This window comes from Bradysia coprophila, assembly GCF_014529535.1.
Source record: "Bradysia coprophila strain Holo2 chromosome IV unlocalized genomic scaffold, BU_Bcop_v1 contig_5, whole genome shotgun sequence".
In the NCBI taxonomy this organism is placed as follows: Eukaryota; Metazoa; Arthropoda; class Insecta; order Diptera; family Sciaridae; genus Bradysia; species Bradysia coprophila.
In genome coordinates this window covers 4,735,424-4,747,606 of record NW_023503374.1, presented here as the reverse complement: position 1 = coordinate 4,747,606, position 12,183 = coordinate 4,735,424, and the positions used below count along the sequence as shown (strand labels likewise).

General features: G+C 36.5%; 1 protein-coding gene across 1 annotated transcript in view; it reads right to left on the bottom strand.

The window, feature by feature from the left end:
• The window catches only part of LOC119071715 (protein artichoke), a 60,558-nt gene that overhangs the window by 38,274 nt on the left and 10,101 nt on the right, over window positions 1-12,183 (bottom strand). Inside the window, exon 2 of the mRNA XM_037176711.1 lies at window positions 2,627-2,847. Within this exon, the coding sequence (XP_037032606.1) occupies window positions 2,627-2,846 (220 nt within the window). The 5' untranslated portion in view covers window position 2,847. The remainder of the gene's footprint in view (window positions 1-2,626; window positions 2,848-12,183) is intronic.

Sequence of the window (12,183 nt, the reverse complement as noted above, 5' to 3'; positions counted from 1 at the left end):
TTTTGTTCATCGAAATTGGTTGAGGAAACGAAAAAATTTTTATGCTTTTTCATGTTTTAAAACATTTTTTTATTGCATAATCCCACCTCATGGTTAGGCCGCAATATGCCAGATCATTTTTTTTTATAATAATAGCAAACAGTCAATATCTTAATAACGCATCACCAATCAAGCCATCCGACGGTGCCTATCATGCGGTACACGGGCTGTGTTCGAGCAGACTCAAGGATGTCAGTAGAAGATTTGTTTGTCTAAGCTGATAAGAACACAACCTGTAGACACGGGCACTTTTAAGCTTTTTGAGTTTTTACACACTTTTTTTATTTCCAATTTGAAATCGTTCGAAAAAGTGTATATTTTGCAAATACACACTTTTTCAGTTTTCAACCAAAAGTGTGTAATAATTACACACTTCCAATCAAAGAAATTTTTTTGAAAACTGAAAGGAATAGGCTCGATTTTGCCGAGATTTTTAGCCCCGTACGAAGTACAAAGGGGCTTATAGGATTACGATGCCGTGTGTAATTGATGGAATTCGAAGCAGACGGTAAGGGAAAAGTGTTTGTCTATGTTCATAGATAACGAATCCGCAATACAAATTTTGTTTGTCCGTCTGTCTGTCATGTCGATATCTTGAGTAAATCAAATTCATTTTTTTCCCAGAAAGATAGTCGAAATAGTGAGGCTAAGTTTTGAGGTCTTTTGGGGATATCTACGGCAAAATAAACGATGGAAATGTAAATGAAACGGCCAACGTTAGATATTATCAATTCAGGAAAAAAAAGTTCATTGAAATCGGTTTAATGTACCGTGAGTAAGGGCCCTAGAAGTAAAAGGCTACTCGGCCCTACGTATGGGGACAGATGCACTAGGGTCACGTACGCAATAGATTTACGGGTTGGTACGGGGCTCAGTCGCAGCAAACGCTCCGACTGTTCTGATGGCTCGTTTTACTCGTATGGTTCATTTTGTCTTAACGGTTTCATGAACAAACATTATTTTCCGGGATCATCGGTATTTTGATCAATTTTTTGGATAACTTGTATTAGATTCTGTCGCTTCATTCGAAAATGAGTGCACATTTTGTCCATTTTACTTCATTTTCCTCATTTTCTCAAGAAAGAAACAAAGAAAGAGCCATGATAAATACAAGCTTCTAAATTTTAAAGTCGAACTACAAGAGAATAATCAACTCCATTTCTATCTGTGACGGTGGGTATGATCGTGTGGGGTGTCAATGGATAGACGTGAAGTGAGCTACAAAACTCCAGGTTATAGCTTCCTGCTAATTGCTTCCCCAGCCGTCCAGAGCACTTCGAAAATTTCAGCTTTTTTTAGCTTTTTCACTTGTTGTGGCAGTTGGGTGGGCCGGACATCAGCGTTTGTTGGTCAACAATATTCCCCTCGTCGACCTTCATAAACGTACACAATTTGACTTTATTAACACCTCGCATGTTGGAGTTATTGATAAAAAACGATTTTCGCGACTACTCCGGAATTTTTTTTTTCTAATGGCCAAGCCCCCACAACCAATGAAAGTGGTTTCATTGTAAAATACATGCTTAAAACACACGCCTAAAAAAGCCCGTGCCTGTAGATCAAGCTGCAACGATGAACTCTTTTCATTTTTTTACGGCAATGTCATCTGTTATCGACAATGACGGTAAAAATAAACAACAGTCTTCGGTTAATCGGCGCTTATATAGCTGGACGAATGGCGAAATAAGTGACGTAAAAGATTTTGTTTCTTACATCAAACGAAGTAATGGTCTCGATATTTATACTGGTGATTTTGGAGTCTATATAAGTTTAAAGTTGAACGTATGATTAGGTGCAGGTATCTTTGGTTGTGGGTGTGGAAATATTCGATCAAGCGCCTAAGCTTCATATTCATTGAACTTGTGACCGAATCGTTTTGTAAAAATACAAACGACTTAGCCACTACTGGTATGTTACTCGTGGCGTGTAATGTTATGCGTACTGTCAACGCACTTCAAGCAACGGTGGCAGCTGTCAAATAGAGTACCATTTTATATGAAAAATGTTTCCAGATTCTTTTACAGTGCCAAAATTTGCTTGATACACTGTCCGGTTTCAGGACTCTATTTAGAGTACCACACATGCTTGAAGTGCGTTAGTACTGTGCATGCAACGTAAATAGATGATATGAAATGAGGATCCTTTCGTGTTCTAGCCACAAAAAGAAATAGTGTAAATGCTTTCAGGTCAGCAAATGTTATAAGGAAACGTCCGCCTAAAGTAACGTACTGTCTGGGTTCATACTAACGGGATGAAAACGTTATTCCACCCAACAGTTTGCATGTTTGCAACAACCTAATCTAAAATGAATTTTATGTCATCCAGCTCCATATTTCGCTCAATTTTAATGGAACTGCTTGTAGACTTTAGTAAATTAATGTTTCTGCATTTATAGCAACATTGTGCATACAACAACAGCAAAAAAAAAAAAACAGCCAGTCTCACGAACTCACAATACCACCCCCGTTAATTTGTAATGAGAAAAGTCGACAACTTCCATTAACTATCAATGTTTCCAGCAAACTATTTGCTTACAACTAAATTAGCTCTAAAAATTTATTATTTATACATTTCATTATAAACTTACCCGGAAATTTATAGAGCGAAACCTCGTTGCAACTTATTTTATGCAAATATGTTTCGTTTGGCAGGTTTGCACACTGACACAACGAATTCAAAGGGCAGGAGTAGTACATGTCATTGTAGTGGGTATTCATGAAAGCATGATTTTGCCATTTACTGTTAGCCGTTATCAGGAACCAAATTAACAATCTCACTGTTTTGACATCAAATGCGTTGCTGTTCATTCTGTTCAAAAAAAAAAGAAGGGAAAACCGAAAATTTATAATTAATTGGTTAAATGAACAATTTCAATTTGTGCATAGATGCGTGAAAAACCAGGCTAATATTCTGTACACAGCTCAAAGTTCGTGTTTTATCTGATTTAACACAAAAATTTCCATCATTTCAGTCTACTAAATATTATCTCTGAGGATTATTCGTGTATGACTTGCGTATTATGTGCCGCTAAAATTACTGTCGTTAATTTAAATACAAAAAAATTTCCTGCGATGATATTGACAAAACAAAACTCTTTAATTGAATAAAGGTGTTCAATAATTTATTCACGAAAAAAAATGCTTTAATGTTAATTAACATTACTGGATGATTCAGTGCCCATACCACGATGAAACATATAAATGTTTCATGGAAAATTAATTGGTCGTGCAGAATATGTGAAACTGGATAATAACGGTGGTTGAATCAAAATTTAAATTCAGTCAATAAACTCATATAAAATGGTACACATATCCAAAACGTTACATGTGTATAGCCTAACCAGTATTATATACTAATGTAGGGTGCGAGCAGAGCAAAATAAAATGGCCATTTTCCTTTAACATTTTTGATATTGTTGCTAGTAGAGGGTTTTTCTGTGATTAAAATAAATTCCGTGTTTTAAAAAACAAAAAAGAGCTACTAGTCGAAGGTAGAAAAGTCGAAATCGAGCATTTTCTGAAGATTTTCTATTATTTTAAGAGCATTTGCTTTACTTATCCTGGATTTTCAAGGATTTTCATCTGTTTTTAAGAATTTCATCGTTAAGTCTTGCGATTTTATTTTGGCTTTTTAAGAGAAAGTGTTTTTTAGTTTTCAAAGAATTCTCCAAGATGTTTTTCGGAATATTTTCTATATTCATGCTAAAGTGGAATATATAAAATATTCGGAGGCTTATCAAATCCTTGTAGGCAATGCGTTTCTTTGGAAAGATAGATGACTCGTTTTCATTGTATGAGTTAAAACGTACAATACTGAACGGTAGCTCTTATCAGTAAAGTCTCCAAATTTGTCAATTTTCAATTCAGTGTTCATGCTAGGAGCAGTGCTGTGGCGGTACTCTAAATAGGGTACTGAAACTTGACAGTGTGTCACAAAACCGTAAAACACTGTAGAAAAACCCATTTCATACAAAATAGTACTTTATTTGGCAGCTGTCCACTATGATCACTATTGCTAGAAGAGCGTTGACAGTGATTTTTCTACTTTCTAGCTACTGTTTAAATGAGAAATCACACACTGGCATCGATTCATTGTATATTCTTAAAAAGTTTATAAATTTCTTAAAAACGTCACGGTGGAGCTGAACACAACTTACATAGAGTCGCGATACCACCTCTGATTTTTTTCATGTTCTTATTGAGGGACTCGAGTACTATAAGGAACCACATTCAGTTCGGGGATTCATCCAGCCGTTTCGGAGAACCGGCACTCATGGCCGTGCGGCACCGAGGAGTCAATTTGAATACAGATTGTTATCGCAACGGATAGAGTAACTAATTCTAAGCTAATTTGTGTTAAAATGACTTCCTTCGACAACCTGACCATGTAGCCACAGCCCCCTCGACAACCTGACCATGTAGCCATAGCCAGTTAAAGTCGAAATTTCGACATTTTTAAATCGTGATATGTCCAAAATGAAGAGAGTCTGAAACTCTTTGAATGGCGATAGTGGTAGAGGATTCCATGCTCTATTAAACGCCGAGAATGGATTTTACACAATTTGCCTGAATTGTACAATATTTTAAAAAGTTTATTTTCGTCATCCTCGACGAAACGTTGACTCATCTGTAACAAAACAATAATGCCTGATCAGCCTACAGGCTAAGCTTTACAACGATACCACACTTGCCATACCAGCCTCACAACAAGTATCTGTTACGTTACGACATTTTGTTTCCAGCAAGGTCACTCTACGACGAAATTTTCTATATATTACACACTTGTCACGAAGAAGTCGAGGCTTGCCGAGACTGATAGTGTCAAATGTGTACTCTATTTTACTTTACTAGTGAGGTAATGTGGCCATTCCCTCACTAGTGAAGACCCTTTCCTCCGCTCGTAAAGTAAAACGCCATACTTTACACGTGAAATAATTTGATATCTCGTATCACGATGAGTAAAAGTACCTCGGGCTGAAGCCCCCGGATACTTTTACTCATCTGGATACGAGATATCAAATTACTTCACTGGTATAGTAATGTACTATTATCTACCTAGGTGAAATAATAGCAGTGAAAAAGTGCTATTATTTCGCCGTCGGTAGATAAAATAGCGTATTCACCTCTGTCCAGATGTTTATTTAGACACTTGGGGTTATAACATTCGCCTTCGGCTCATGCAATAACTCCCCAAGTGTCTAAATAAACATGTGGACAGAGGTGAATAATCTACTATTATTGCCTATCCACCCGGAATATTGTTGTTACACGTACATTTCCCACCCGCGGAAAGCGGTCGTAACATGTGGGAACTTTTTCATTACATCACAAGTGAAGGAATATTCATATGAAAATTCATTACATATCAGGAGATTTTCATTACATACCAGCAGAATTTCATTACGTATCAGCAAAAATGTATCACATGAAATCGAAATAATATTCGCGATGTTATTTTAGTTTTGATATCACAAACTTTGTCACTTGAATTAATTGCACACCAATCTAAGCAAATTCATTAAAAACTTTCGAAAAAAATGAAATAAAAAACACAAAAATAAAAGTGACGGCCATTTTGTCTATAGCCATAGTTTCAATTTTTTCAACTTCAACGAACAACAATGGCCGCACAATTTTATTTTTGCATTTTTCACTTATTTTCAAAAACAAACAATATTTTTGCCCTTATTATCATGTATTCACTTCACTTCACAGCAAAATTCATTGAAACACCACCAAAATCGACAAATATTACGCAAAATATGAATCTAGCACTTCACAAAAACAAAACAGTCGAAGTAGTTTGTCAACATGTCACCAAAACAGTAGTGTTACCAGTGATGCTTTCGGGATTAATATAATGAAGAAGTGTGAGCCGATTTCATCAGCAGACTAAATTCGTTTATAAACGTTTCAATGCAACAACAGATATTTTTGTTGGTTTTGTTGTATCGGTAGTTTTTATGTTTAGTATTAGTCTGGCAGTGAATGAAATAGCGCGACATAAATGTTGTGAAATTAAACATTAATTTAGAATAATCTTTTGATATTCAAGAGTCTGCCAGTTTTCTACTGGAACAGTGTTCCAGGAACACTTTTGGTTTTGAACCTTCAGGTCCTTGGGTGGGAAAATGTACTCGTAACAACAATATTCCGGGTGGATAGGCAATAAAACAGCATACATTGGATGCTGCTTGGTAGTTCATTACACTCGGAAACAATTTTGTGAACTCGCGAACTCATTCGTGTGGTTTTAAGCAACTCGCTTTGGAAACGGTTATTTTGACTCGTGTAGTTGCATACCTCGCCTTCGGCTCGGATATGCAAACTCTACACTTGTCAAAATAACCGTTTCCAAAGCTTGTTGCTTAAAACCACACTTGTGCCTTCGGCTGATTGATCCCTCATGTAATGAACTACCTCCGCAGCATCCAATGTAATCTACTATTATCATATAAGCGAAAACGAGACAACAACATAGAACTAAAGTGAATTAAACTTCTAGTGAAGTAATTTTGACATCCGAACACCGCGCGTATGTGATAATATATATTATGTACCTGTTACCAGGCTGTTATTTTGACGTGTAGGACATTATTGCCAGAGCCGAAGGCATGGGCAATAACGCCTACACGTCAAAATAACAGCCTGGCAATATGTGCATACCATATTTTATCTGTCGAGAACAGATATATCGAGATAAGTAAAAACTCCCTAGGGAGATAAGTTCGAGATTATCGTTCTAGATAGATAAAATTTATTATCTATCTTCTTCTGACCTTTTATAACGTGTATTAGGAGTCGGTTAAACCACCGTGCGTCATAAAAATTCAAATTTGTAAATACAAAAATTAAGGAATGTTTAAGAATTTTTAAGAAGTAAAAAATTTAAATTCACAAAAATGGATCAAACCGATTCCACTTTTCACTAAAAAAAAATCGAAATTCGAAGCCTTGGAATTTTCGATAAGTACCTTTCCTAACGCATGATAAATGGCTTGTTTAGCGAATGAGTGGTTCGAATTCTCTAAAGAAGCCATTTAGCATAAGTCAGGAACAACGTTGTGTTTGTATAGTGTGCCGGAAATGAGAAACGAGGTCGCGATATTTTAACACTAGACAAAAAAATGTTTTTCAGGCAAGTCTCCTTCGACTACATTGGACAAGGAAAAAATTAGAAAAACAAGGCATCAGAACAGTCGGAGCGTTTGCTGCGACTTAGCCCCGTACAACCCGTAATCCTATTTCGTCCGCAACCATAATACGTCCGTAGCCCTAATAAGCCCGGAACCCTAATACGTCTACAACCCTCTAATGCGTCTGTTACCAAAATGCAAGTCAAGTTGGGCATTGTCAAATTTACTAAAACTGTTCACTTTTAAAATTGTGCATAGCGCAATTACGAAAGCCCGTACGAAGTACCTTTCAAATAAAACCAACAATTTACGACATTATTTTAGAAACCCAAAATTTTGCCAACTTTCCATTGGGTATTCAATTACCTCTCAAATGAAACAAAAACTAGCAAAATCGGTTGAGATTTACTCGATTTATGTGCAAAAAACACTTAGGGCCGAGTAGCGGCCTTAGTCCAAGGGCCCAAATTTGAAACTTTTTTCGCCATCATTCTATTCGGCATTGAATTATCTCTCAAATGAAACAAAAACTAGCAAAATCGGATGAGATTTACTCGATTTATGTGCAAAAAACACTTAGGGCCGAGTAGCGGCCTTAGTCCAATGGCCCTAATTTGAAACTTTTTTCGTCACGTTCTTTTCGGTATTCAATTACCTTCCATAAAAAACTAAAACTAGCAAAATCGGATGAGATTCACTCGATTTATGTGCAAAAAACACTTAGGGCCGAGTAGCGGCCTTAGTCCAAGGGCCCAAATTTGAAACTTTTTTCGCCATCATTCTATTCGGCATTCAATTATCTCTCAAATGAAACAAAAACTAGCAAAATCGGATGAGATTTACTCGATTTATGTGCAAAAAACACTTAGGGCCGAGTAGCGGCCTTAGTCCAATGGCCCTAATTTGAAACTTTTCTCGTCACGTTCTTTTCGGTATTCAATTACCTTCCATAAAAAACTAAAACTAGCAAAATCGGATGAGATTTACTCGATTTATGTGCAAAAAACACTTAGGGCCGAGTAACGACCTTTGAGCCCTCCCAACAAGCCCACGTTGCATCTTACCCAAAAACAATGTTCAGCAACTTTGTTCTACTCGTCAATACCTTTCATTTGATGTATCACAAGCAGCTATTGCGTGCGTATTTCGGTAGATATCGTCGAAAGACTGAAAAACACCTATAGGGCCCTAGCTCTGGAGGGGCCGACCCTACCATGCCCATTTTCGAACTTGACCTTACTTTTGTCGATACCAATCGGGGAAAAAAAGAATTTTGAAAAAAGGTTGTGATTTACTCAAGCTAGAGGGGTCACGGACGGACGGACGGACGGACGGACATTTTTAGCCCCGTACGAAGTACTGGGGGCTTATAAGATTAATATGCCGTTTGTAACACGTCGAATTGGAAGCAGACAGTAAGGGCAAAGCATTTGGTTATGTTCATAGATGACGAATCCGCAATAAAAAAAATGTCCGTCCGTCCGTCCGTCCGTCCGTCCGTCCGTCCGTGACCCCTCTAGCTTGAGTAAATCACAACCTTTTTTCAAAAATTTTTTTTTCCCCGATTGGTATCGACGAAAGTAAGGTCAAGTTCGAAAATGGGCATGGTAGGGTCGGCCCCTCCAGAGCTAGGGCCCTATAGGTGTTTTTCAGTCTTTCGACGATATCTACCGAAATACGCACGCAATAGCTACTTGTGATATATCAAATGAAAGGTATTGACGAGTAGAACAAAGTTGCTGAACATTGTTTTTGGGTAAGATGCAACGTGGGCTTGTTGGGAGGGCTCAAAGGTCGTTACTCGGCCCTAAGTGTTTTTCGCACATAAATCGAGTAAATCTCATCCGATTTTGCTAGATTTAGTTTTTTATAGAAGGTAATTGAATACCGAAAAGAACGTGGCAAAAAAAGTTTCAAATTTGGGCCCTTGGACTAAGGCCGCTACTCGGCCCTAAGTGTTTTTTGCACATAAATCGAGTAAATCTCATCCGATTCTGCTAGTTTTTGTTTCATTTGAGAGATAATTGAATGCCGAATAGAATGATGGCGAAAAAGTTTCAAATTTGGGCCTTTGGACTAAGGCCGCTACTCGGCCCTAAGTGTTTTTTGCACATAAATCGAGTAAATTTCATCCGATTTTGCTAGATTTAGTTTTTTATGGAAGGTAATTGAATACCGAAAAGAACGTGGCGAAAAAAGTTTCACATTTGGGCCCTTGGACTAAGGCCGCTACTCGGCCCTAGGTGTTTTTTGCACATAAATCGAGTAAATCTCATCCGATTTTGCTAGTTTTTGTTTCATTTGAGAGATAACTGAATGCCGAATAGAATGATGGCAAAAAAAGTTTCAAATTTGGGCCCTTGCACTAAGGCCGCTACTCGGCCCTAAGTGCTCTTTGCACATAAATCGAGTAAATCTCGACCGATTTTGCTAGTTTTTGTTTCATTTGAGAGGTAATTGAATACCCAATGGAAAGTTGGCAAAAAATTTTGGGTTTCTAAAATAATGTCGTAAATTGTTGGTTTTATTTGAAAGGTACTTCGTACGGGTTTTCGTAATTGCGCTATGCGCAATTTTAAAAATGAACAGTTTCAGTAAATTTGACAATGCGCAACTTGACTTGCATTTTGGTAACAGACGCATTAGATGGTTGTAGACGTATTAGGGTTCCGGGCTTATTAGGGCTACGGACGTATTATGGTTGCGGACGAAATAGGATTACGGGTTGTACGGGACTAAGTCGCAGCAAACGCTCCGACTGTTCTGATGCCTTGTTTTTATTGCGGATTCGTCATCTATGAACATAACCAAATGCTTTGCCCTTACTGTCTGCTTCCAATTCGACGTGTTACAAACGGCATATTAATCTTATAAGCCCCCAGTACTTCGTACGGGGCTAAAAATGCTGCCTATTGTGAGGTTTCTTTCTTCACACACAGAGCCCAACTTTAATATGCAATATAGTCATGAAATTGATAAAAATGTGAAATTTCAAATTTTCATTTTTAAGGTCAAGGAAATATTGAAAAATATTATTTAAATGTAGACCTAAAAATATATATATGATAGAACTTCATAGTGAATCATTGCCCCAAAATGTCTCAACTAGCTAGTATCATTTAGTTGACAAATGCGGTAATTGGTATCTTAATTTATACTCAAACAAAACTCAATGGTTTGACTAAAGAATTCCTGCCGCTTCATAGATTGCATCATTATGAAATTTGAATAAATTATTGTAGTTAGCAATGTGTGAATAATATTAATATCAAATTCACATCTTCTGCAGCAGTAACTGGATGCTTGCACATCTAAGCGAATAATGCAGACGTATATTCTGCAAACATTTCGTTCATCTTATGAAACAAGTGAAGATGGTGTATATCTATGACGTATAAAATCGACGATATAATGCAACGTATTAAATAACACATGCTCGTAAAGCAAACTTCTTTATAATATGAGAAGAGTTTGGTAATTTGAAGAATCTCAGTCATAATTCGGTATTATATTGTCATGTGAACAAAAGAAACGAAAATCAAGAAAGAAAGATTTGTGTCGGTGAAATTGATTGTTGAACAACTTATACAACTTTCAGCGTGTAATTTCAAAAAGTCTCATTAAAAACTGACAGAATTGACTGAAATCTGCAGAAAATGAGGTTCAATTTTCTTCTTCTTCTTTGAATCCATAAGGGATTCTATTCTCTACTAAAATAAAAGTTTTTTTTTTTATAATTTCTGAAAAATTAGCTGAGCAAAATCACTTTTCATTCAATGCAAACTTTTTCCCAAAACTAAATTCTTTTGCAAGTGTTCGTTATTGTTTCCGCATGTACAAAGAATGTCTGTAGTCTGAAACTTTCAATAGTGTAATTCCAAATATTTATTAGGCTTCGGTGACTTTCAAATAGTCGTTATGGAAGGAATATTGGATATTCAAACTTCTCATTTCAATTTTAGATTGAACAAAAAAAAGGAAGAAAGTTTTCAGCCTTTTTCGTGCAAAGGATTTTTTTAACGAATTATTTAATAAAAACTCACAGAATTGGCTGCTTACCAGACTGAGGCTATTATGCACAATTCCGAAGTCACATAAATGCTATGATTTCTTACTGCAGTACCTGTATCAGACGGTTGTGGCAGGCGATAATACCGAATTTTAAGCTATGATTAAACGGTTACGTTATATCAAAAAGATTTTTTTTGTGATAATCCTTCAAAGGGAAAATATCTCGGAAAATATCACAATCGATGTTGGTGTCATTCGCGTATTACATTTTGGTTCTGGAAAATGAAATATGAAAAAAATCAACCGGATTTAAATTCTGACATTTAAAAGGTATGGCATGTGATTCCCTATTTTCATCTACACGACGAAATTCCGAACACTTTTTCAGCTTCAATTATTTTTTGATATTGTAGTACGAAGCTTAACTATACTAACCGAACTATATAATCCATATAATGCCGACTGCCAACTCGTTTTCAACAACAAAAAAATACGGTGAAAATGGTGTTGTATGAAGACATTTGTTCATTTTCAAGTAAAAGCGCGTGTCAGTTCGTAATAATTATCACAATTACAATGTTCCTTAAATTGAGGGAGTTTAATTTAAACTTCCTCATTTTAATTATCTCAAGATTCCTTCGATAAGCTGAACAAAGTTTTTTCGCTTGTTACACTGTACATTGTACACTATATACTGACTCATGTAAAATTTTTAGAGATTGTTGTCTATGTCTATACATAGAAGTTACATCGGCAATATTTGGTGTAGCTCAGTAATAAGTACAAAGATATATCGATGTGAAAAGCATTGTTTGTCAGTTGTGTTATGTTCCTCGAAGTAGTTATAAACAACATTACCGGTGATTAGGAGCAGTTTTAGTGAGATGTTAGATTCTAGTGAACCTGCTACTCGTGCTAGAATACTTGCGTCATCTACCAAAGAATCTACAAAGTGGCTACAGGCTGTCCCATCGAGACAACTAGGTTTACTATTAGAT